Source organism: Aristolochia californica, unplaced genomic scaffold, assembly GCF_029961685.1.
Source record: "Aristolochia californica isolate CCGP_79_NKW_82.1479 unplaced genomic scaffold, dmAriCali1.0.hap1 SCAF_15, whole genome shotgun sequence".
Taxonomy (NCBI): domain Eukaryota; kingdom Viridiplantae; phylum Streptophyta; class Magnoliopsida; order Piperales; family Aristolochiaceae; genus Aristolochia; species Aristolochia californica.
The window spans coordinates 3,291,161-3,314,342 of NW_027181826.1; the positions used below are offsets into that span (position 1 = coordinate 3,291,161).

Genomic DNA, 23,182 nt, shown 5'->3' on the forward strand with positions numbered 1-23,182 from the left:
GTACAACGTCTATGCGCTTGTGAATGTCTTTTCTTTCTTTCTTTGTTTTAAACTGAAATTATCAAATTTTTAATAGATAATCTTAATTGCAATTTCAAAAAGTTTGTTTTGAGATGCCATGTAGACTTACAAGATCAACTTTTTTTCGTTTTTTATTTTATTTTTTGAAATGACTTAAGGGATCGACTTGATAGAGGGAATTTAAGCTACATGATTTGTTATTTTATGACGGGCATGTTTATTATTGGAGAGAAATACTAATCTTTTTGTGAAGTTGGGTCCAAGGCATATCCCAAAATGACTAGCCCACTTAGGAAGTCTCTTTCCCAACTAATAAACTCAAGATCTTTGTACTCATTAATCCATGTGGTACTATTCCTTAATACTCCCCCTTACGTGTAGACCATTTGGGCTCTTATATATGGATAATTTGGGTGGAGGCCCACATATGAGTACCTGCTCTGATACCATGTGAAATTGGGTCCAAGGCCTATCCCAAAATGACTTAGTCATCTTAGGAAACTTCTTTTTCAACTAATAAACTGAACATATTTGTTCTCACTAATCCACGTGGGACTATTCTTTAACATTTTTGTTTCCAAACTTAGAAAAAAATGAGGGTAATGTTCCAATATGTTTCTTCTTCAACGTTGTATTTCAATATGTGGGCAGTTAAGATACCAAAATTTTGAATATGGCCTTGTAATTCAAATCTAGTGGATGATTGAGGTAGAACAATATTATATCTTAACAGAAAAATTAGAATGATTAAATTATCCTTTTTAAAATTATTATTAGTTTACAATTTTATTAAATATTAAGCCTTCTCGCTAACATGCAAGGGAGGAAAATAGAGAGGGGACAGGCCGTCCTCCCCCTCCCTCCGCCAAGCAAGATATGAGAGGGGCTTCACTTTTTTGCATGTGAGGGAGGGAAGGGTGGATAACATGCAAAGGGGCAATGGAGGAGATCTGCCCCCCCTTCCTCACACAAGGGGCTTTTTTATTGTGTAGAAAAGAGAGGGGTGACGGCTGTCCCCTTTGGGAAAAAAAAAGGAGCCTCCCCCTCCCTTTCTCTCTGTTTGAGTAAATAGGGAGAGGAGAGGAGTGGAGGCGACTACTCCTGCTCTCTTTTTACCTTTGCTCTGTTTTTTTTCTTCGTGGGCTGACGAAGCAACACCCTCCCCTCACCTTTGTGAGAGAGAAAAAAGAGGGGGAAGCCTCCCTTCTCTTTCCGCCTCCAACTCATGCTAAAGAGGGGGCTCCTCTTTATTTTAAATTTCTAAAATATTAAATATTTTTAATTTTTACTAGTTTACTCCTAAGCTTTACAGGTTCTGTTAGCTGTATTCAGTATTTGGCCTATTCTGAATTATGGTATCTAGAAAAAATATTTGAAATATGGTATCTAAAAAAGGCTGTATTTGAAAATTTACTTGAAAGTAGGTATACAAATATAGAGAAATAATTGCTGATGTCAATGTAAATACACCATTAGCTGAGTACAATTTTCATAATTTTTGTATAATTTAGTCGCAGGATCTGCCAAAGGTTGATGTAAATATGCCATTAGCTGACTGCAGTTTTTCTAATTTTTGTATCTTTCTATCGCTGAATTATGCTACGAATTCTAATTTTTTCTTACTATATAGTTTCCATTTGTCATCCTGCTGTATGTAAAGAGTCAATTGACAAATTACAATCAGTTATTCTATTGTGTGGATCAGCAAGTGATCACTGCCTTCAGATGTAGATATTAAGTCTTTGCCCAGTACTGCTGTTTCATGTACAAAATCTGCTGCTGAATGAACTCTGCTTCTTCGTTTTTTTGGCTTAATTCATTCCAATACAGGATGAGGGAAGAAAGGGTGAAGAAGAATTCTGAAGGTGTCTCTGAGGTTTTATCATGGGTTAGTAAGAGCCGCAAGCTGGAAGAGAAGATCAATGCTGAAAAGCAGAAAGCTCAGCAACTTTCAAAAATCTTTGAAGAGCAGGTTCACTTATTGATCTTTTGTTGTGCTTGATATTCTATTCTGTACTTTATAGACATTTAGACTGATAAATCAAGGGAAGTGAATAATAAATGAAGCATATCATACCCACCTAATGCAGGTCCTTCCTTAAGTGACTCAAACAAAAGTATCTGTAGGTAGGGGTGGCAACGGGTAACAGAAGGTACGGGTAAGTGGTATTCTGTTACCCATTCCATTTTTCTTACATCTATTCTGTTACCCATACCAACTTTTGCCTCATTTTGATTTCGTCTGATTACTCATTTACTCACTGATAAACAGGTGAAATGTGTAAATACTAAAAATGTGAACTTCCCAAATGAGGCAACTTCCTAAATACCATTGATTGAATTCATCCATTAAAGTAACATAGAGGAACATTAAAAATAATAAAAAATTAAGAAAATAAGAATATAAAACTCAAAAGCAAAAAAAAAAAAAAAAACCTTGCATAATGTAATCTTCTATTCTCCTACAGTTCTTACCTCTTCTCAAAACCTTCAATTTCTTTGATAGCTTATTCGTCCTTCAATTACCAGCTTAGATTCCTCGAAAACAGTTCCATGAATTAGGGAAGCAATCAATAAATGAAACAAGAAACTTCCAACTAGTTGTTAGGAATTAGACGTCCTAATTCCAAACTAACGAGAGCAATAATAATAATCGCAGAAGAAAAGAAAAACAAGTACAAAAATACAATAAGATTTATACAGGTTCGCCTCAAGGTGAGACAGTATCCTGTCTTCCGCAACTGTAGTAATCCACTATGAAAATGAAATAGTTTACAAAGCAAAATCGCACACACTTACAAGTGTTTTTCTTTAACCTCTCTCGGTTGCAACTCAAAGTCCTCCGTGATGATGAAACCCTAACAACGACGGCCACAAATATAAAGAGAAAATTAGGGCAACCGGATTACAATTGTGAAATCCCCAAACTACCCTTAATGAAACGACTGTCAATATATCGGATTTGGCAAGGGCTCCGACCCCACACCCCTGGGAGGGGGGCTCCCCACCCCCCTTCCAACCCCCACGACGACCTTGCCGTGAAGGTCGATCCGTGTACCAACTTAGCGTAAGGCGTTGATTAGGTTCCACAACTTAACAATCTCCCACTTGGAGACTAATCCATCATCAATATCTCCTCTGAAGCGGCAACAACTTCTCAATCCTCGAAGAGAAGTCCAACTGAAGTTGCACACAACTTTAGTTTCTCAATCGTAACAGTCTTTGTCAACATATCAACCGGATTCTGACTTCCTTGAATCTTCTCAAGTGCTAAGACTCCATCCTCCAAAGCCGATCTGATGAAGTGATGACACACCTGTATGTGCTTTGTTTTGGCATGATAAACAAGATTCTTTGCTAAATGAATAGCACTGACTGTCACAATATAACACATTATTCCCATGCTTGAGACCTAATTCTTCCCAGAAAGACTGCAACCATACCATCTCTTTGCTGGCTTCTGTCACGGTGACATATTCTGCCTCAGTAGTGGAAAGAGCAACTATCTTCTGCAACTTAGAGACCCAACTAACTGCTGTACCACCCAATGTGTATACATATCCAGTGGTACTCTTCCTGCCATCAATGTCTTCAGTCATGTCAGTATCTACATAACCTTATAATCCCAAGTTTGACTTTCTGAAACATAAGGTTGAGTCTGTAGTGCCTCTCAAATACCTGAGAATCCACTTCATTGCTTCCCAATGTTGTTTACCCGAATTACTCATATATCTGCTCACAATTCCCACTGCATGACCTATGTCTGGTCTAGTGCACACCATGACATACATGAGACTGCCAATAGCAGAAGCATAAGGCACATTGCCCATGTAGGCTCGCTCCTGCTATGTAGAAGATGACTGCTCCTTAGATAGCCTAAAGTGAATAGCCAAAGGAGTATTCACTGGTTTTGCATCGTTCATGTTGAACCTGCTCAACACCTTCTTCTTGTGACAATTTTAAGACATCAATATCTATAGTAATCCTCATCCCAAAGATTTGTTTTGCAACACCCAAATCCTTCATTGCAAACTTCTTGGACAACTCCCTTTTCAACTTATCTATTTCCTGTTTGCAAGCACCTGCTATCAACATGTCATCAACATATAACAATAGTATGATGTAAGAGTCATCAAAGTTCTTCACATAATAACAATGATCCGCCTGGTACCTCAAGAAACCATTACTACTCATAAAGGTGTCAAACTTCTTATACCATTTTCTTGGAGTTTGTTTAAGACTATACAAGCTCTTTTGAAGTTTGCACACCATTTTCTCCTTTCCTTGTGCTTTGAAACCCTGTGGCTGCATCATGTAAATTTCTTCCTCCAAATCACCATGAAGAAAAGTTGTCTTTACATCCAACTGCTCTAAGTGCAAGTCTTCATTTGCCACTAGTCCAAGCACTGTTCTAATAGTAGTCAATTTCAGTACTGGAGAGAAAATCTTAGTGTAGTCAATGTCTTCTTTTTGTTGAAAGCCCTTTACCACCAGTCTTGCCTTGTACCGCTTGCTGCCATCATGTTCGTCTTTTATTCGGTACACCCATTTGTTCTGCAAGGCCTTTTTCCCTTTTGGTAACTCGGTGAACTACCATGTCTTATTGGATACAGTGAGTCCATCTCATCCCTCATGACCAACTCCCACTTGGTTGATTCATCAACTTGCACGATTTCCTCATAACTCTCGGTTTTACCTTTATCAGTCAACACAATATAATTTAGTGCAGGGGAGTACCTCTGTGGTGATTTGCTATTTCTGGCAGATCTCCTGAGTTCAGTCACAAGAATGTTTTGATTTACTTTTGTTTTCCTGGTCTTCTTGAGTAATATTCTCCATTTCAATAACTGGAAGATCTCTCAATTGAATCACTTGTGACTTCTTGGATTCATCACTTGTGCTCTCAGACTCTATTGTCAACTTATCTTTATACAAGCCACCTTCATTGAAGATCACGTCCTTGCTCCTGATAACCTTACGACTTTGGTCATCTCAGAAGCGATAACCAAACTTGGTACCACCATTACCAATAAAGAAACATATCTTAGATTTAGCATCAAGTTTGATTCTAACAACAAAATCAATATGAATATAAGAAACACAACGAAAAACTTTCAAGAAAGAAAGGTTTACCTCTTTGCCGTTCCAGACCTCTTCTGGTATTTTGCAATCCAATGGTGTTGAAGGACCTTTGTTGATCAAATAGGCAGGGATGCTAATAGTATCAGACCAGAACATCTTTGGCAATCCCGCATCTCTTTTTTTTTTTTTTTTGAAGAAAATGTATTTATATTAAAAAGAGAAAGTTTTCAGAGGGTGAGGGAGCAATTCCCTTACAACAAGAGATTGCAGGGAAGCTCTATCCTTGGCAAGCACATCAGCTGCCGAATTTGCAGATCTTGGAATGTGAGACCAAATACAAGAAAAAGATGATGCAATATCCAAAATCTCCTGAAATCCTGCATGTAATCTCGTGCTCTTGGCACGCTTGTTCAAGGTCTTGTTCATCCTCTCAACTATACCATTCTGTTGAGATTTTCCAGGATTGGTCTTCTTCATCTTGATTCCATTATCAGCACAATACCACTTGAAATCATCAACTATGTATTCTCCCCCATTATTTGTCTTGAAGCACTTCACCTTCAAATTTGTCTCATTCTCAACTAATGCTCTCCATCTCCTGAATGTATCAAAGACATCAGATTTATTTTTCATGAAATAAACCCATACCTTTCCGCTTGCATCATTAATAAATGTCACATAGTAATTTGAACCACCAAGGGAGGTAACATTTGAAGGCCCCCACACATCAGTGTGAACCAACTCGAATTTTGCTGTCTTTCCCTCCTTAGAAAAGCTAATCTCTTTTTTGCTTGCCGAAAATACAACCTTCACACAAATTGTTGTTTACAGCTTTCAACCCTGGTAGCTTCCCTTTGGACTGAAACACTTTCATTCCCTTCTCACTCATGTGACCAAGCCTATAATGCCACAAATCAGAATCAGTAACAACATCAACAACTGCAATCGTGTCTCTACAACTGGAAGTGATGTAAAGAGTTCTAGTTTTAACTCCTCGTGCAACAACCATGGCCTTCTTAGTGACTTTCCAGGCAACACCATTAAAAGTCATATTCTGACCTTCATCATCAAGTTGCCCTACTGAGATCAGATTACGCATCAGTTTTGGCATGTCTCACCTTGTGAATTTTCCACATTGACCCGTTTGACATCCTCAAACTGACATCACCAATACTGACAATATCCAAAGGTTCTCCATCAGCAAGGGACACCTTCCCGTGATCTCCAACAACATAATTTTCCATGATCTCACGATGTGCGATGGTGTGAAAAGAAGCTCCTGAATACACCCAAGAGTCAATAGGGCTATCAACCGACAAGAGTAAAACATCTTGTACTATTTCTATCACCACATTTGTTACATCGTTTTTCTTTTAATCCTTCTTAGGTGCTCTGCAGTTTTTCTTTATGTGACTAGACTTGCCACAATTCCTGCATTCCATATTCCTTCCAAATTTGGACTTGCTTCAACCATTCCTTGACTTCCCTCTACCATTGCCCTTGTTGGAATTCCTCTCGAAGTTCCTGCCCCTAGTATCGACACTTAGGGAAGAATTAGATGTCGACGATTCTCCGAAGTCCTTCTACGAACTTCCTCTGCAAGAATGGTATCCCGAACATCATTAAAGATCAACTTCCCGTTGCCTACTGAGTTGCTGATCGCAACCCTCATAGGCTCCCAACAATTTGGCAGATACACCAAAAGAATTAAATCATGAACCTCATCATCAGATTTAATTTGAACGGAGGTCAATTGATTGACAATCGTGCTAAACGCGTTCAAATGCGATGCCACTAATGTATTTTCTGTCATCTTTAAATTGAAGAGTTTTTTCATGAGATGTACCTTATTATTTGCAGAAGGCTTCTCATACATGTCGGACCGATTCTTCATCATCCCCGTTGTGGTTTTCTCCGATGCCACGTTGTGAACAACATTCTTCGACAGTGTTAACCGGACTACTCCCAACACTTGTCTATCGAGGAGATTCCACTCATCATTTTTCATACTTTCTGGTTTCATATCCAGAAGTAGGGCATGCAGTTTTTTACTGTACATATAATCTTCGATCTACATCCTCCAGAACGCAAAATCCATACCATCAAACTTATTGATTCCAAGTGTTGATCTTTCTCCGCCAGCCATTGTTCTCAATCACGAACCAGAGCTCTGATACCACTTGTTAGGAATTAGATGCCCTAATGCTAAACTAACGAGAGCAATAGTAATAATCGCGGAAGAAAGGTAAAGCAAACACGGAAATACAACAAGATTTATACATGTTCGTCTCAAGGTGAGACTATGTCCTGTCTTCCACCGTTGTAGTAATCCACTATGAAGATGAAATAGTTTACAAAGAGAAATCGCACACACTTATAGGTGTTTTTCCTCTAACCTCTCTCTAGCTGCAACTCAAAGTCCTTCTCCGTGATGATGAAACCCTAACAACGGCGGTTCCTAATATAAAGAGAAAATTAGGGCAACCGGATTACAAGTGTGAAGTCCCCAAACTACCCTTAATGAAATGACAATCAATATATCGGTTTTGGCAGAGGCTAACCCCCCCCCCCCCCCCCCCCCCCCCCCCCCCCCAACCTCCACGGCGACCTTACCGCGAAGGTCGATTTGCATGTCACTCAGCATAAGGCGTTGGTTAGGCTCCACAACTTAACACTAGTCAATTGCTTGATTTTGTTATATCCTCATTCTTCTCTTCAACTTTGACAAGATCCATGAGACTTCAACATTTCCAACTCACCCAATTGTATTTTCAAAGTTAATAGACAAGCCATGAGACCAACCCAGTATACCTACAAAATGCATCATAATTAAGAACTTAAAAATCACTACGAGCAAGATGAACTAAAAAATGTCAAAAGAGAGATGAGAGAGACACGGAGAAAGAAGGAAGAGAAGGATGTCATTCAGAGGATGTTTCAACTGCTACAGGGGACAACAACTTTCTCTATGAAGTGGGTTTGATAGGTAGAAGAAAACGAGACTTCATTGAAAGCTGAAGGGGACGAAGAAATAGCTGAATTTGTGGCGGTGGAGATTTGGTAGGAGTGAAAAGTCGATGATAACAATCTGTTAGAATTTAGCTTCTTACTTTAATATAATTGTTGATCAAATTATGAAATTGACCTAAATACTGATAGGTTAATTACAAATTTGCCTCTCATTCCTACTGGGTAAACATGTAGTCAGGTATGGAATAATAATTATCCACACCATCCTGTTTAAAAAACGATACACAGGTAATTTTGTAAATTTACCAAAATTCTCATACAGCTAGAGTTTTTTCTTCCATATTCTTTTATAACTGAACAGATAAAACAGTAAAAGTGGGTAATAGGGTGAAATTGTCACCCCTATCTGTAGGTCACCTAAAGAAAACACTTTCCTTACATTGACTGATTTTCTAGGACAGGATTCTCATTGGAGTGGGGTTTCATGTGGCTTCTGTAGAACTGTTATTTTGGTACTATTGGTGATCTGTCAGAGTCATGGAATATATCTGCATGGATTTCTTGAGGAGAATATCCAGTGAAATAGAATTCTATAGGTTTCTGTAACTTGATTATTTTGAGGAGCATCTATGTGATGGACACCCTTCCTTTTCCTCCCAATGTTAGAGGAATGGATGGGAGGGGGAGTGGCCCCCCACCTACCATTTTTTAAAACTGTTTAGCTAAAATTTTGTAATTGGTAAATAAAAGTGAAAAATAGTTTTGCCATTTTTGAATAAAATTCAAGCCAAGGGTGCAATTGCAATGATGTTTGAAACTTTGGGGGATGAATGTAATTTTTAAAACTTTGGGACGAGAATAATTTTGTGATATCTGGTGAGAGTAATTAACCCATAGTTCCTATATCAATTAAATTTCCCTAGTGAAGGATTTCGTAGCTGTTGCCCTTGCGTTTGCATCTTATCAAGTCATTGCTTATGGCTTTCCAGGATAATATTGATCAAGGAGAAAGTGAAGATGAAGAGACTGCTATTCATACTTCAAGTACATCTTCTATTCTCTCTTACTGTCACCAGAGAATATCATACTTAAATAGCTTTTGTTGATTCATACTCTTTCTATCTCATCACGAAGGAAGAAATAACTCTTCTTACAACGACTTGTGCAGAGGATCTAGCTGGAGTAAAAATCCTTCATGGTCTTGATAAAGTACTTGAAGGTGGTGCCGTTGTTTTAACTCTCAAAGATCAAAGCATTCTGGCCAAAGGGGATGTCAATGATGGTATAAAGATTTTCTTCCTTTTTTCTCTTTTCTCCTCTCTTTTCTTTCTTTCCTTTTTCCTTTTTTTTCTTCAAATGGCCTGAACACAATACAATGTCCCTGCTCTATATTAAAAAGAATACAATATCCGTGTTCAAAATGTTGATTCTACTGATTTTTGGGGATTTCAAAGACTGATACCAGTTATTGTATGGCAGAGGTTGATATGCTTGAAAATGTGGAGATTGGAGAGCAGAAACAAAGGGATGAAGCATACAAGGCTGCAAAGAAGAAAACTGGGATATATGAAGACAAGTAAGATTGGCAAGACATCCATTAAAGTTAAATGTTCAGACTCACTTGTGGTATTTATGTTTGTTCCTGTTCTTTATGATTGTGCAGGTTTAGTGATGATCCGGGTGCTCAGAGGACAATTCTTCCTCAATATGATGATCCTGTTGAGGATGAGTTCATATTTCTTTTCAGTTGAAATGTTGTTCAGTGATTTTGAGGGCTAACTGCTTCTGTAATGGTTCTGTTTTTTTGCATCTTTTATTTTCCTTTCAGGGGGTAAAATTGGATGAAAGTGGACGCTTCACTGGTGAAGCAGAGAAGAAGCTAGAAGAGGTATTTCAGTTGATTTTGTGATTTCTTGTTGTTTGTTCATTTTGAAAACATTGACACTTGCTGCCAGTATCACCTCTTCTTCTTGGTACTGAATGAGGGGTTTTCTGTTGGAAGCTTCGGAAAAGACTGCAGGGTGCTTCAACAAGCAATCGGTCTGAAGACCTCACTTCCTCTGCAAAGACATCATCTGATTATTATACTCAAGAGGAAATGCTTCAGTTTAAAAAACCTAAGAAGAAGAAATCTTTGCGAAAGAAAAACAAGTTGGATTTGGATGTACTTGAGGCCGAAGCAATCTCTGCTGGGCTGGGTGTTGGGGATCTTGGATTCAGAGATGATGCAAAGAGACAATCTGCTAAAGAGGAAAAGGAGAGGTTTGAGGCTGAAATGAGGAGTAGTGCATACCAATCAGCTCTGGCCAAGGCAGAAGAAGCATCCAAAGCTCTCTGGATGGAACAAACTCTCACTGTTCAACCAGCAGAAGATGAAAATCCTGTTTTTGGGGAAGAGGATGACGATCTATACAAGTCCTTGGAAAAAGCAAGAAAGTTAGCTCTTAAAAAGCAGGATGGGGCTTCATTATTGGGACTTCAGGGAATTGCTCAGTTAGCCATTGCCAATAGTCAATCAGGAGGCTTGATCGAGAATGACAAACCCGCACAAGGGGAGGAGTTACAGGAGAGCAAGGTTATTTTCAGCGAAGTGGAGGAATTTGTGTCATCTGTGGGGCTTCCTGAAGGTACTTGTGCTTCGTCTTTTTTCTGTTTTCTGGGACTTAGACTTTCTATGTTTATGCGCATCACAGAAAAATGGTAGATGTATGAGTCTAATTTTTAGAACAAAAATTTCTGTTATTGATGACTCCAGAAGTAGTGAGATCCATGTCCTGGAGGGCACTGGTGTATTAGGTGAGTTTTGCTGTTGTCGAGAGAGATGATCATATCGACTGTTCAACTGATCACTAGGAAGCACAATGGAAAACAAAATTTTAGCGTTTAACTAAGACAATACCGGCTCATATAAAGAATCAAAATTGTAAGAGGGGAAAAAAAAGAAAAATGTGAGGTCTAACTGGTCTTTAGATGATTGGTAGACCTCTTTAAGTAGTTTCCATAGGAAAAGTAATGTAACGGCACTCAAACAAATAGTAACAGTAACAACTAGCATGCTTTGACTTTCTAATATAAGTTTTTTAACTTATGAACTGATTAGACTAAGACCTTAACTTAAAAGCATACTTAAACTAGGCAACTTTGTAGGAATAATAGTCTTATCCCTTTTCTTCTACTAACTAAAACTTTGAGTGCAATATTTCACTCTTTGAGTTCAAATCAACATGTCTAAAAATAAAATGGTGACTGCTAAGTGAACCATAATTCTGGGACGTCTTCTATTGGAGAGTTTGTAACTTAAAACTCCTAGCTTGGAAGAAATAGATGTGAGAGCAACTTGTCCCAAAGTTTTAATGTAGATGTTCGCAATTTGGAAATTCGATGGCACATGTTGTGGAACATCTTTTTTTTTTTTTGAAACGTTGATAATTTTATTTCAAAGAAAGAGAAGATACATCAAGGGAGACCTCCCCTAACAACAAGAGATTGAAAGTGGGGGGGGATAATTTTTTAGCGTACAAATCAGCAATCGAATTGGCTTATCTAAGTTCATGAGACTAAGTACAAGAAATGGTGGATACAATGTCCAAAATATCAAGAAAAATCTGTCAATGACGCCATGGGGGGAAGGATGAGGTGGAGCACCATCTGATGACAATCTTGGAGTCTCCCTCCACGATAAGGGGATCACTGAAGCGTTTCTGAAAAATTCGTAAGCCGTGAAGGAGACTAGAGAACTCAGAAGTTCCGAGAGGGCCAAAGTAAGAGAGGATGGCAGTGCCCCCTAGATAAAAAATGACCCCACCAAACCCGCCAAACCCGGGTTCCCAAAGGCACTACCACCAAACCCGCCAAACCCGGGTGGGAGGAGGCTCCCAAACAACAACTCGGTGAGGGGTAGTGGAGACAAACATCTGAGCGATAATCTTCTAATTGGTGCGGATCGGGGCACAAGAGAGGTAGTCAAACTCTTTCCGGGTGCGGATCCAGGTAGATAATGAGTTCACTGTTGGTGAAGGAAACCTTAGCAAAAGAGCAGAAAGTATAGTCAAACCGTCTAGAGTTCCTTTCCTTCCAGAGGCACTAAGGAACAAAAACAATACAGGCAGCCAGCAGAAGCTTGCCCAGGCTGGGCAGGCAGCTTCTAGAAGAGAAACGACACATGGTGCTCAGGTCAAGCGAGATACAGAAGCTTTTTTTTTTTTTTAAAAAAAAGATGTATTTATATTAACAAGAGAAAATTTACAAAGGATGAGGGAGCGAGATGCAGAAGTTGAGTCCCATGCTGTCAATCATGTAGGTCCAGACCTCTAGGCGAAGTCAAAGTGGAGGAGGTGATTCACAGTTTCAGTCGCTGTTCCACAGAAGAGGCAGGGAAGATCGGGAGTTGTGTTGCCACACCTAATTAGGTTACTTGCAATAAGGATCTTGTTGCGGCAGACACTCCAAAGGAAAAACTTCACCTTGGGCGGGGGCCGAGAGGCGTCAGGCAAGAGCAGCCAGATGTGGGGCGGGAGGCCGGGTCCATCCCATAGGATGATGGTAGGCCAAGGAGACCGAGAATCGCCCCTGTCATTAGGGAGCCAAATCATCCAGTTAGTCATCTGAGGGCGAACCATAACACTACCGAGACTATCAATCAAGCCACAAATAGAAATGGTTTCCTCATCAGTAAGGTCACGTCTAAGGCAGAGATTCCATAAGCCATTCCGCCAAGCATTAGAGACAGATAATTCGCGGCTGCTGGTGAGCTGAAGCAGTGGTGGGTAAGACGAGGCAAGAGAGCCATCCCGACCACCAATTTGTCCAGAAACACAGACTGGAGCCATCTCCAACAAAGAACCGAATGACAGTGCGGAAAGAGGAGAACAAATGAAACATGGCCTTCCAGATGGGGGAGAGATGACGACAATTGCTGCCAGTGATCCATCTATCTCCAAGACGCCGAAGCTTGAAGGCACAACCATTGGCTTCCATGAAGCTCCCAAGGAAGAGTTGAGCTTCGAAAACCACTTGAACATGAGCATCTCTTGAATGAAGTGATATTGTGAAAAAGTGGAAAATTGAAGAATAGAAGAAAGAAGAAGAAAGAAGAAGAAATAGAGAAAAGGGAGGGGAAGAGTGTGTCAGACTGCACTCATTAGGGGCTGAAATAAGATTCCCCTTTCTATTTAATATCACTTAAGTGAAAATGAAGTCAAGTTACAAAAATGTCCCTCATGACTTAAACCTCTCTATCTCACTAAATACATATCAGAATCATTTGTAATTTGAACTCTGTATTCCTAGCAATGACTCCACCTCACTGTCACTCCTAAAGGCTCATACTGGAAGGGTAAAATGACCAAAATACCCCTTGATGAAATTTAACAGATAACAACCTCTGAACTTCAGGTTTATGTTTTATTTTTGAATTTTATCTTTTTATTCTCCCTATGGATAAAATAACTAATTGATTAGAAGAAATATCTGAATGGATCGAATCCATGACATGTCACATGATTTGATAGGCAAAGAGAATGTACTTAAATGAAACTATTAAGATGAAGGTAGTAGCTAGTACCTAACCAAAGGCTTAGCCTAGTGTAAAACAAGGGAAGTGAAACAAGGAAGTAAAAGTTTTGAAATCAACAAAAGGTAGTAGAGATGATGTTGAACAGTGAATTTTGGTAAAAATTACCAAGTAGAAGAAGCTGAACAAGAATATTGGAGTAATTTTATCCCATCAAAACCTGCCAAAGTTATAAAAGAATTATCCTAGAAATTCTTGTGATAGATGTTTTCAAACTCGAGGGAAATTAATATTCAGAAAGGGGAGAGAAATAGTTAGGTTTAAACAGTAAAGAATAAGTAGTTCTGAAAAGAAATTGAAGTTCTCCTTGCAAAGGAATAGAAATACTAAGGGTTTGATACCTCCATGTATAGAAAAAGCAGCCTCCTTCAATCATTTACCAAGGAGCTCAGTTAGTGAGTATTAATTTCTTTAATCACTTTGGCAGTAAAAGAGATTAAAACATTTATATCTTATATTTCAGAAAACAAATCAGTTATTATTTTTCTTTTTTATTTGAATTCTTGTCATTTTTGTGAAAAAATCTGTGGAGTAGGATTATTAGTATCAATTTTGAATTGCCGGGTCCTATTTGATGCATGGCAATCCAGTGATCGGTCGATATCATTATCTTTTTTATCATACTGTCTTATGGAGATATTTAAAAAAAACAAAAAAAAGAACAACAAAGCAGAGGGTAGTATAGATTAGTCAACTTGAGTTATAAAGACCCAAAAACCCAAGGTTATCTATAAAATGGCTGAAAACTTCTTTTGTCACTTAAGAGATTGAAAGACTAGCATTAAATTTGGCAAGGCATATAGGTTGTCTTACTGTAAAAGTGAAATGAGCCAATGTTGGCTGCAAATTGCGTTGAGCAGTCTTGCACAGTTTCATTGCCAAGAGATTAATCCTTTCAGAAATGCTTTTTCAGGGTTTATTTGACTCTTTGACACATGCATTTTAGTTGTAGTTTAGTGTTGGGATTTTTGTACACTTACCTTGTTCATGTGGGTTTCATCGTTTTTGGAATCATTCTATATAGCGTGCTAATGGAGGCCTAGATTTTTTTTTACACAATTTTACTTGATTGATCATTTGCGTTTCTTTTATTTATGCACTAGGCAGGCTTTCGTAGCTAGGGACATATCGTCCTTCTTTTCTTGCTTCTGTTTTCACTTTTGTGGTCATACCTGCTCTTGCAGAGAACCCTAAACCAGAAACTGAAGATGTTTTCATGGTTGAAGTGGATTATCCAAAATCTGTTGAGGAGACAAAAGATGAAGATGGTGGTTGGACAGAGGTGAAAGATAGTGTAATGGATGAATTACCTGTCGAAGAGGAAATGGAGGATGTAAAAGCAGATACAATCGTTGACGAACCTGTAGTTGGGAAGGGATTATCTGGTGCTCTTATGCTACTAAAGGAGCGAGGAACACTCAAAGAGGGCATAGATTGGGGTGGGAGAAACATGGACAAAAAAAAGAGTAAACTTGTTGGTATTAATGATGCTAATGACTCCAAGGAGATACGCATTGAGAGACTGGATGAGTTTGGTCGTGTCGTAAGTATTCTTCCCTGGTCTCAGCTATGTTTTTAAGTAGGTTTGGGAGGCAGGTGCACATGCCTCCCTAACCTTGGGGATAATTCCTTAAGAGCTTATAATCAACCAAACCAGTAAATATCTAGCTAAGCTGCTGGTAGCTGAAGCTTCTCTTACTGGTGCGCATGGTAGGAACCCCACCCAGCAGTGGCTGGTGCGCTGCACATAGGCAATTTGTCTGTGCAAGCTTTTTTTGTCTGAGTGCTTTTTCCTTTCTTATTTGAACAAAAAATAACCAGAATTAGTCATGATATCCTGCCCCCTGATCCGGGTATTAAATTTTGATTAATTGATCAAATTAGATGACTCCGAAGGAGGCATTCCGGAGAATTTCTCATAAATTTCATGGAAAGGGCCCTGGGAAAATGAAGACAGAAAAACGCCAGAAACAATATCAAGAAGAACTCAAATTGAAGCAGATGAAGGCTTCAGATACTCCGTCACTGTCAGTTGAGAGGATGCGTGAAACTCAAGCTCGCCTTCAAACTCCTTACCTTGTTCTTAGTGGACATGTGAAACCAGGGTAAGCTTTTTTCAGATATTTCTTCTGTTAAAAGTTATAATTTTTCTTCCTTTCCAAGAGAGTTTTAAATTATAATCACACCCTATTTTTAGGCAAACGAGCGATCCAAGGAGCGGTTTTGCTACAATTGAAAAGGATCACCATGGGAGCTTAACACCTATGCTTGGGGATAAGAAGGTCTTCTCTCTGTCTCTCACGATGACCTATGACTGATTTGTTTGTAGTTCGTAAACCATGTACATGTTGTTGAATCTCATATGCATCTGTTTTACAGGTTGAGCATTTTTTAGGCATCAAACGCAAGGCAGAACCTAGTAACATGGGCCCTCCTAAAAAACTCAAGTCGTAATGTTCTATGGTTGAACAACATTAAACCTGGAAACTGAGCAAAATAAGCTGGCACTACATTCAAAGACTGAGGTTCGTCTCTGAGTTCATTGCCCTATTTTCATTGGTTTCAATATCAGCGTACTTGAAGATTTCTTTGTTATGTATGTAATAGTTGATGAAGATGATAATTCTCAAAAAAATTGATGGTCATCTCTTGTGCCTGCAGATGTAATATAGCTTTGACATTCCCCAGTGCTTATTGCATGGGAATTTCAACAAGTGAGGAGCAAAGAGCTTCTTAATTTGACTGGAGGTGCAAAACCTGAATCCGGCCAAGCAGAAATATGGTTGTTTTCCTCCTTTTCTTGCTTATCCTCTTTTTGTCATTGTCTGTCAACATCTGTTGGTTACTCTTTGATTAGGATATGCATATAAATTGATGTGTTCTACCAAGAATAGAAATGATGTGGCATTTGTGAAGCTCCTACTTGTAAGCTCCAGCTACTGATTCGGATTTGTTCGTTTTTTCATTCTTTCTGAAACTATAGCTCATTTTGGTTGAACTCTCCAAGTTTATCTAGGTGGCCGACTGTCAGTTCAGCAGGTGGATTCATTCCGTTTTACGAAAGTCAGATTATGAGCTCTCTAAATTGATGCAAGTTTCTATCAATTATGACTTTTTCTTTCCGGTGTATCAGATGCCTGAGGGGAAATGAGCGCCATGAATTTTATGGAAGTTGTGTTAATTCTGTTAAGTAATTTAATCCCTGAGTCTCAATTCTAAAAATTTTTTGGTAATGCTTGGAGAAGATAAAACATTTGAGCAAAGACGAAGGTGATTATTATGTTAGTCGTGGGTGAAAAGCCACCACTTCAATTTCGTATGTTTGTTTTAATATTACGATTGATGATGATTTCTGCATTTGTTAATTTGAATAAAATTCAATCTCCAATTGAAGCAAGTTTTTGCTTGTGAATGTTTTGTAAAGTAGACCAGGCATTTGCCAAGAAGTTGTTGGTTCCAGTTAAACAGATTTATTGGAGTTAAATCGAACATCAGTATGATAGAATGTTATTCTTATTTTGTGGAAGTGAGAACAGTAACCTTTGCTTTCCTAGTTAACATGAATGGAATACAGAAAGAATGTTCATTGTTCACTACATTGAAGCTTGAAAAGAAGATTTGCTTTCCATTACATTGGTTCGGGTTTTTTTAACATGAATTGAACAAACATCCCAAATAATATATGAAGAAACCCTACATAAATAACATCTGAATAAGGAGAGCAATATTGGGCTATTTTCAGGCGATCGTGCAATTCAGGTTTTAGTCTTTTGTATAAAGTTTGTAAAAAAGGAGATTCATGATCATTGGTTTCTCGATTTGGTGATCCTCTTGATGAACTAAATTCAGTTATTTGGGTACCATTTACTGTTGAACCAATAAAAAAAATCAATTGGTACAAAACATACAAAATAGTGATTTCAGCATCCAATCTGAGATAATCATTTATTGGACGGTTGAGATAATTGTTGATTTAATTATTGAGATAATCGTTTGTCCCTCAGTACCATTTGTTTACTTATATAAAAATGGTTTTTTGTTTTTTTAGCTTATTTAGCTTGAATAGGAACACTAATGATTCTAAAACTTGAATGCCTGTTGAATGAGGTTCAATCGGCTTTGATCTCCTATCTGGGTCATAAACTCTCTGAACCTACGAAAGCTTGAAAAACCGGATTCCCAAGACTGTTATGTAGTTCAACTATTCACGAAGAATAGAAAGATAAAAAGAGACACTTTGAGTGTTTCTTTTACAGGGAGGAATGCCTCGTCTTCCTCGCTAAGGAGAGCACAGGGTCCTCTAACATAAGATACTCCAGTCCAGGCTGAAGAAGAATGAAGAAAGAGATATTGCTATTCAAACAATGACTATTTTATCAAACTCAAAATTATTGTAAAATTCCGTGAGTTTCATTTAACTATTAAGAGGAAGCTAATCTTGAGTGTCAGCCCCTTGATTAAGCTCTGCAAATCTCATGCCAATTCGCATGGTGTGTTTCATGAATTTCTCAGCACATCTGCGGACACACGTCTCCTCTTGCTTGTCCAGGGTCTTCCGGCGGAAGGACTCGATACAGTCACAGAAACATCTCTCGACCAGCGAATTGTACATCCTAAGACTGGAGCACAAAAAGAATAATAAATCACTACTGAAGACTTCAAGCTATAAACGGCAGGAAATATAGAAAATGGATTCAACATATCAATCAAAAACCAACTGATGGAGAAGAATTTGGCCAAAACCTATCCTATAGAAGCTCAAGTATGAAAAATAAAGTCAGTCACCAATTTGGATTGAGTTCCTCACAGGACTGAGGCGGTTCTGTCAAATATCAGACCAACCAGGCAAACTAAATAAGTTGCTCATGCAAAATCTAAACATAGATGAGCCCAATACTGATGCTCCTATAATGTGGTTGTCTGATGTTACACAAAAGATTCCCCTCCTGTCATGATACCAACATGGGCAGCATCTTAGCATTGGTTAACGGCTGTTGGCTAAACTAGAGAACTCGACCTACAGAATATAACATACCACATCACCAGAAAGCTAGTGATGACAATGTAAATTGGACACAGGTCTGCTTTAAATACTGACTAGATATTGAGTCAGGTTTATAACCAAGTGCTATACAGGCAATCCTTAGAAAAAAGCTACCAGTTCCCTAAACAAAACAGGAATACCTTGATTTCCTGTTCAGATATTGAACAGCAATTCAAAAGTCTTACACTGATTTAATCTGAACTGCTGCTAGTATCCCAGACTGCTTCTAGGTCCAAAGGCGTTATCAAAATAGTAGTAATCTATGACTAGTTTTAATCACCATAAAACTATGTAACCAGAGTGGTTTCAGGACCACAAAAAGTATCATCTTCCTTGAATATAAGAAGAGTGCTCATTTTCTTCTTTCTACTTTTTTTTTTTTGGGGAATGTCAATAACTTAATGAAGATAGCAAGAATGACAAGCAAAATACACTCCAAACAAACCAACAAAACTCAAAATCCAATTATATAGGGATGTATTCCCAATAATCATCAAGGAATCATCACTTGATACTTTTAAGATCACAACCAATAATATCATTGAGATAAGTACCATATCACAAACCACTACAATGTCAATGGTGAAACGCCCAACAAGGCCTCAAACAAGAGGTGGCAAGATATTTTGCTTCAAAGGTCACCGTGGTGACTGTGGAACATCTCAAGTCACAATAATCCAAAATACAAAACCTAATAATGCAAAAGAAGTAACACATGCAAAAATAAAAAATAAAAAAGAGGCTCTACTCTAACTAAATCATTCTACAATTCTCAATCTATTGCAAGAGATGGCAATTACTAACATATTCTTCTTTACTGGCATAGCATTATGAACAAGCCCTAGTAAAGTCAGACCTAGCTTGTCAAAATGATAACAACATACTCACGAGACCCAAAAAAAAGAAAAAATTGATGCCTTCACCACAATACTCATGTTAGTAAGAGCAAGTATGGAAGAGTCTTCAATGATTCTCACTGCAAAAAGTGTTATAGAGCCAGAAAAAATATGGAGTCTTACAAGAGTCTCATAGAAGAGTCTCAGTTAAAGATGTTTTAGTTATGTTAGTCTTTTATTTATGTTTATTAGTTCAATTGTTTTAAGACTAATCTTTTAGTGTTTAACTTTGGGTGTACCTGGAACAAGGATAGTTTTAATTGTATAGGATTCTATTAATTTCCTCTATTATAAATAGAGACTCATTGTACTCAGTTATGAACAAGTTAGTGAAGTATTTCTTTTTTCCATAAGTTCAACAAAGTGATTTATTAAAAACAATAAGCCAATATAAAGACTCTTTCCCACCTCAAATAAGACTAATAAGAATAATGCAGCATTGAAAGGAAACAAGTAACATCTTATAAAATCCCCTGGGTCCAGCATCAACTGTGATTATCTACCACTTTAAAACTTTTTACCCCAGGCAAGAATAATAAAATGCAATCCCACTCTTGTGTCCATTTGTTGTAGTAGTTGACAAAATAGACTATCTTTCCAGTCTCAGATGGAGATTGCAGTCATCTACTCACCCAGATAAATCCTATACAGCCGAGAAGCTAAAAAAGTGTGTCAGCAAAATTTTCCTGTGCCAATGCCATGGACTTAAGTGCACTCAGTTAATCTGGTAAATCATGAGATGAAAATATTGAACAGATAAGAACTTCACTGACAAAATCAGTGCCAAATGCACCCTATGTGATAATCTAGTTAAGGTAGCACTGCTGATAATTAAGTGACCTGTACTACTCAAGTAGAATACGAATTCAACCATAAAATCCAATTGGTATATTAGGCCAATACAAATAATATTTACAAATTTTGGAAATAACTTTTCTTCAATGTTGGTTCAATAATCGGTAGTAGTCACACTCAAAGGTCCATTATAATAACTCAAGGGTTAAAACCGAACAGGGGTGTGAGTCACCCTTAGCCATCCAACACCAGATTTTGATATTCCAAAATTAAATCCATCTATAAGGAGTTCTAACCATTATAAAACTGGTGCATTTTGCTTGCAATACAAGATATTGGAACCAGACTGCGTGATTATACTGACAACTGTTTAATTACATAGACAAATATTGTGACTTGGGCTGTCGGTTCAATGACTAAGGGGTGGATGGGGATTTTGAATGTGAGGTCTTGGTTGGATTGTGTGAGTGATTCAACATTAAAAAACAAATATTATTTTTGGACAAGCAAAACAAATCACTGAAACTGGAAAGAACTTCAGTGTTCTAAGGAGGAAAAGACTCAAAGACATTCTATCCATAGCAATGCTTCTCCAAGAAACATCTGTCATGGTTGCCTCATCCCAGTCAACTACGAAACAGGAATTTGCCCCTGGACTTGTAAAACTACAATAAAAGCATTTGCAGTCAAAATGTTAAGATGTCCAAGCAAACACCTGTAAAACTTAGTATGATAAACACTTACTCTAAAGTTTTGATGCAATGATGGACACGGAAACTACCTACATAACTATCCTATTTCCAGACAAACTTGTCCAAAATGAAGGTAGTCTAGGTCTAAAGACAAGACAACATAGAAGAAAGTTAAGCCTCCTCCAAACTCATGCAAGTATCAAACTCCTACTTTATTTAACAGTAAATAGTATATCATAGAGAGTGGATTATTTGCCCCGGGACTCGGAATAAAATTTCACTTTTTGAAAAAAGATAAAGAGAGTGGATTCTCAACATGAGGTCTTGAATTCTAGTAGCACATGCTAGGGCTATCGGTGTGTCAATGTTTGAAAGTAAAGTATCAACTTGAAAAAATAGAACACAAAAAATATCATGGACAAATATGATGACAAATTTTATACAAGGTTGCACTTTAGAAGAACAAAAAATCGCAGAAAGAAATTGGCTAAGTATATGGAAGAGAACAGTAAGTCTAATCAATCCCTCTAGGGCTTGAAACTTGATGAAGAATACCAAAATCAAGAGTACAGAATTCTACACTTTAAAAAGAGGTCACATCAGACAGTTAAAGAAAAACCTATCACGGATCTGAAGCTGCTCCATTGTAGCTGCCATTTTAAGCTTCTCAGCCTCTGGAAGAGAGTCAAGATCTGCCATCATGTTTCTATCCATCTTTGAAGGGAAACAGACTTACTTTTGCACTTTGTAGCAGAAAAAGGTCTCAAAAAGAGGGCGAATCCTTATGGTTGTATTCAACTTAAATCGATAACCTGAAAACCCAAAACAGAGATTTGTAAGATGGAGGATTGCCAACACTTTATTAGGAGGTGCCTGGAAATATATACTGGTTTTTAAGTAATAAAAACACTAACAAAAGCTTACTATAAGCGTATATAACAATAGATTCAGAATATAAATGATTCAAGAGTTCATTAATACAATGATAGTATATATAAAACAAGTCTAAAACTAACAACAATAAATATTAATAAACAACATAATGGCAAATAATAGTAATAACATAATAATAACAAAAAAAAGATCAAAACCTACGACAATGAATACAAAGGATGTGAGATTTTAAAAAAAGATATTTTGAAAAGACGAACAATCCGATCACTTTTATCAAAAAAAAAAAAAAAAAAAAAAAAAAAACGAGACAGTCCACTTAATCGCTTATAATCTTAAAGCTACCAGACAACAAAACTTTCAAGTCATATATCTTTGCCGTTTTCAACAATTTAAGAAACATAAAAAAAGGACGATTTTAAAAGAGAAAAGCGTTTGGGTTATAAGTGGAACTCAATGGATACAGTCCAAATTACACACAGAGCACAAAACTTTTTCGTATAACCCGCTTCACTAGTTAGAAAAAGAAAAAAGGTCTACAGTGCGCACCCTGTCTGCTACATTTCAAATCAGCATTCAAGTCCAAATTCATTCTTCAAAATAACCATTCATCATACAGTAAAACTCGAATCAATAAAATTTTCACGTCACTGACTCCGTTCAATATAGAAAATCAATATATTTCACTGAAATAAAAAAATTCATAATAATTTCTTTTTTAAAATATCGCTAAAAAGGGGTATCTTGAAGAGAGAGAGAGAGAGAGAGAGAAACCCAAATGTGCTTACCAGGTGATGCAAACAGTTATAGCAACAGCCACGCCTGGCGGGGTTGGAGCAGGGCGGCTGGAAGCAGCGCCTCTACAAATAGGAAGACAGAGGAAGGCAAAAAGGCCAAACCTGAAAAAGAGTGATGGTCGCTCAAACCCCAAACGCTTAGTCACTTCCCGTAGCAGGTATAATTCAATACCTGTGACATGGCGTCTACGTGTAATGCCATCTCACTGATCTACGCCAGAGGGAGGACAAAAACCCTATTTTGTCCTCTTTTCTAGCGCGTCTGATACTATCCGCTGCACGAGCAATCATAACAATCTCAATCTCATTGTGACCGTAGCCTTCTTCTTCTCTTCTCCCTGCATCCCCATCGCAGAGTCTCTCCGTGCCTCAGCTAAAAAACTGGAATTCAGGAATTCAGGGTCTATGTTTTTCATTTTTCA

General features: G+C 37.9%; 2 protein-coding genes across 2 annotated transcripts in view; one reads left to right on the forward strand and one right to left on the reverse strand.

Moving 5' to 3' along the window:
• Positions 1 to 17,071, forward strand: part of LOC137952392 (SART-1 family protein DOT2-like) — a 35,450-nt gene extending 18,379 nt beyond the window's left edge. Inside the window, 12 exon segments of the mRNA XM_068799547.1 lie at positions 1,852 to 1,993; positions 9,063 to 9,117; positions 9,242 to 9,355; positions 9,553 to 9,649; positions 9,737 to 9,827; positions 9,902 to 9,961; positions 10,076 to 10,700; positions 14,830 to 15,188; positions 15,530 to 15,750; positions 15,843 to 15,927; positions 16,025 to 16,170; positions 16,307 to 17,071. Coding sequence (XP_068655648.1) covers positions 1,852 to 1,993; positions 9,063 to 9,117; positions 9,242 to 9,355; positions 9,553 to 9,649; positions 9,737 to 9,827; positions 9,902 to 9,961; positions 10,076 to 10,700; positions 14,830 to 15,188; positions 15,530 to 15,750; positions 15,843 to 15,927; positions 16,025 to 16,099 — 1,924 coding nt within the window. The 3' untranslated portion in view covers positions 16,100 to 16,170; positions 16,307 to 17,071.
• A 778-nt stretch (positions 17,072 to 17,849) lies between these two features.
• On the reverse strand, positions 17,850 to 22,903 carry LOC137951969 (mitochondrial import inner membrane translocase subunit Tim9-like). The gene is made up of 3 exons (XM_068798978.1): positions 22,752 to 22,903; positions 21,692 to 21,884; positions 17,850 to 18,264 (listed from the first exon to the last, which is right to left on the reverse strand). The coding sequence occupies exons 2-3, from the start codon at positions 21,784 to 21,786 to the stop codon at positions 18,078 to 18,080; spliced, it is 282 nt and encodes a 93-aa protein (XP_068655079.1). The 5' UTR covers positions 21,787 to 21,884; positions 22,752 to 22,903; the 3' UTR covers positions 17,850 to 18,077.
• Positions 22,904 to 23,182: the final 279 nt, after the last annotated feature.

What these genes read in the sequence shown, in the direction of transcription:
- LOC137951969 (XM_068798978.1), bottom strand. Translation starts at nt 21,786, where the DNA reads ATGGATAGAAACATGATGGCAGATCTTGACTCTCTTCCAGAGGCTGAG. An exon ending in CAGCTTCAGATCCGTGATAG is followed by an intron (nt 18,265 to 21,691) that starts GTTTTTCTTTAA and finishes TTTGTGCTCCAG; the next exon opens with TCTTAGGATGTACAATTCGC.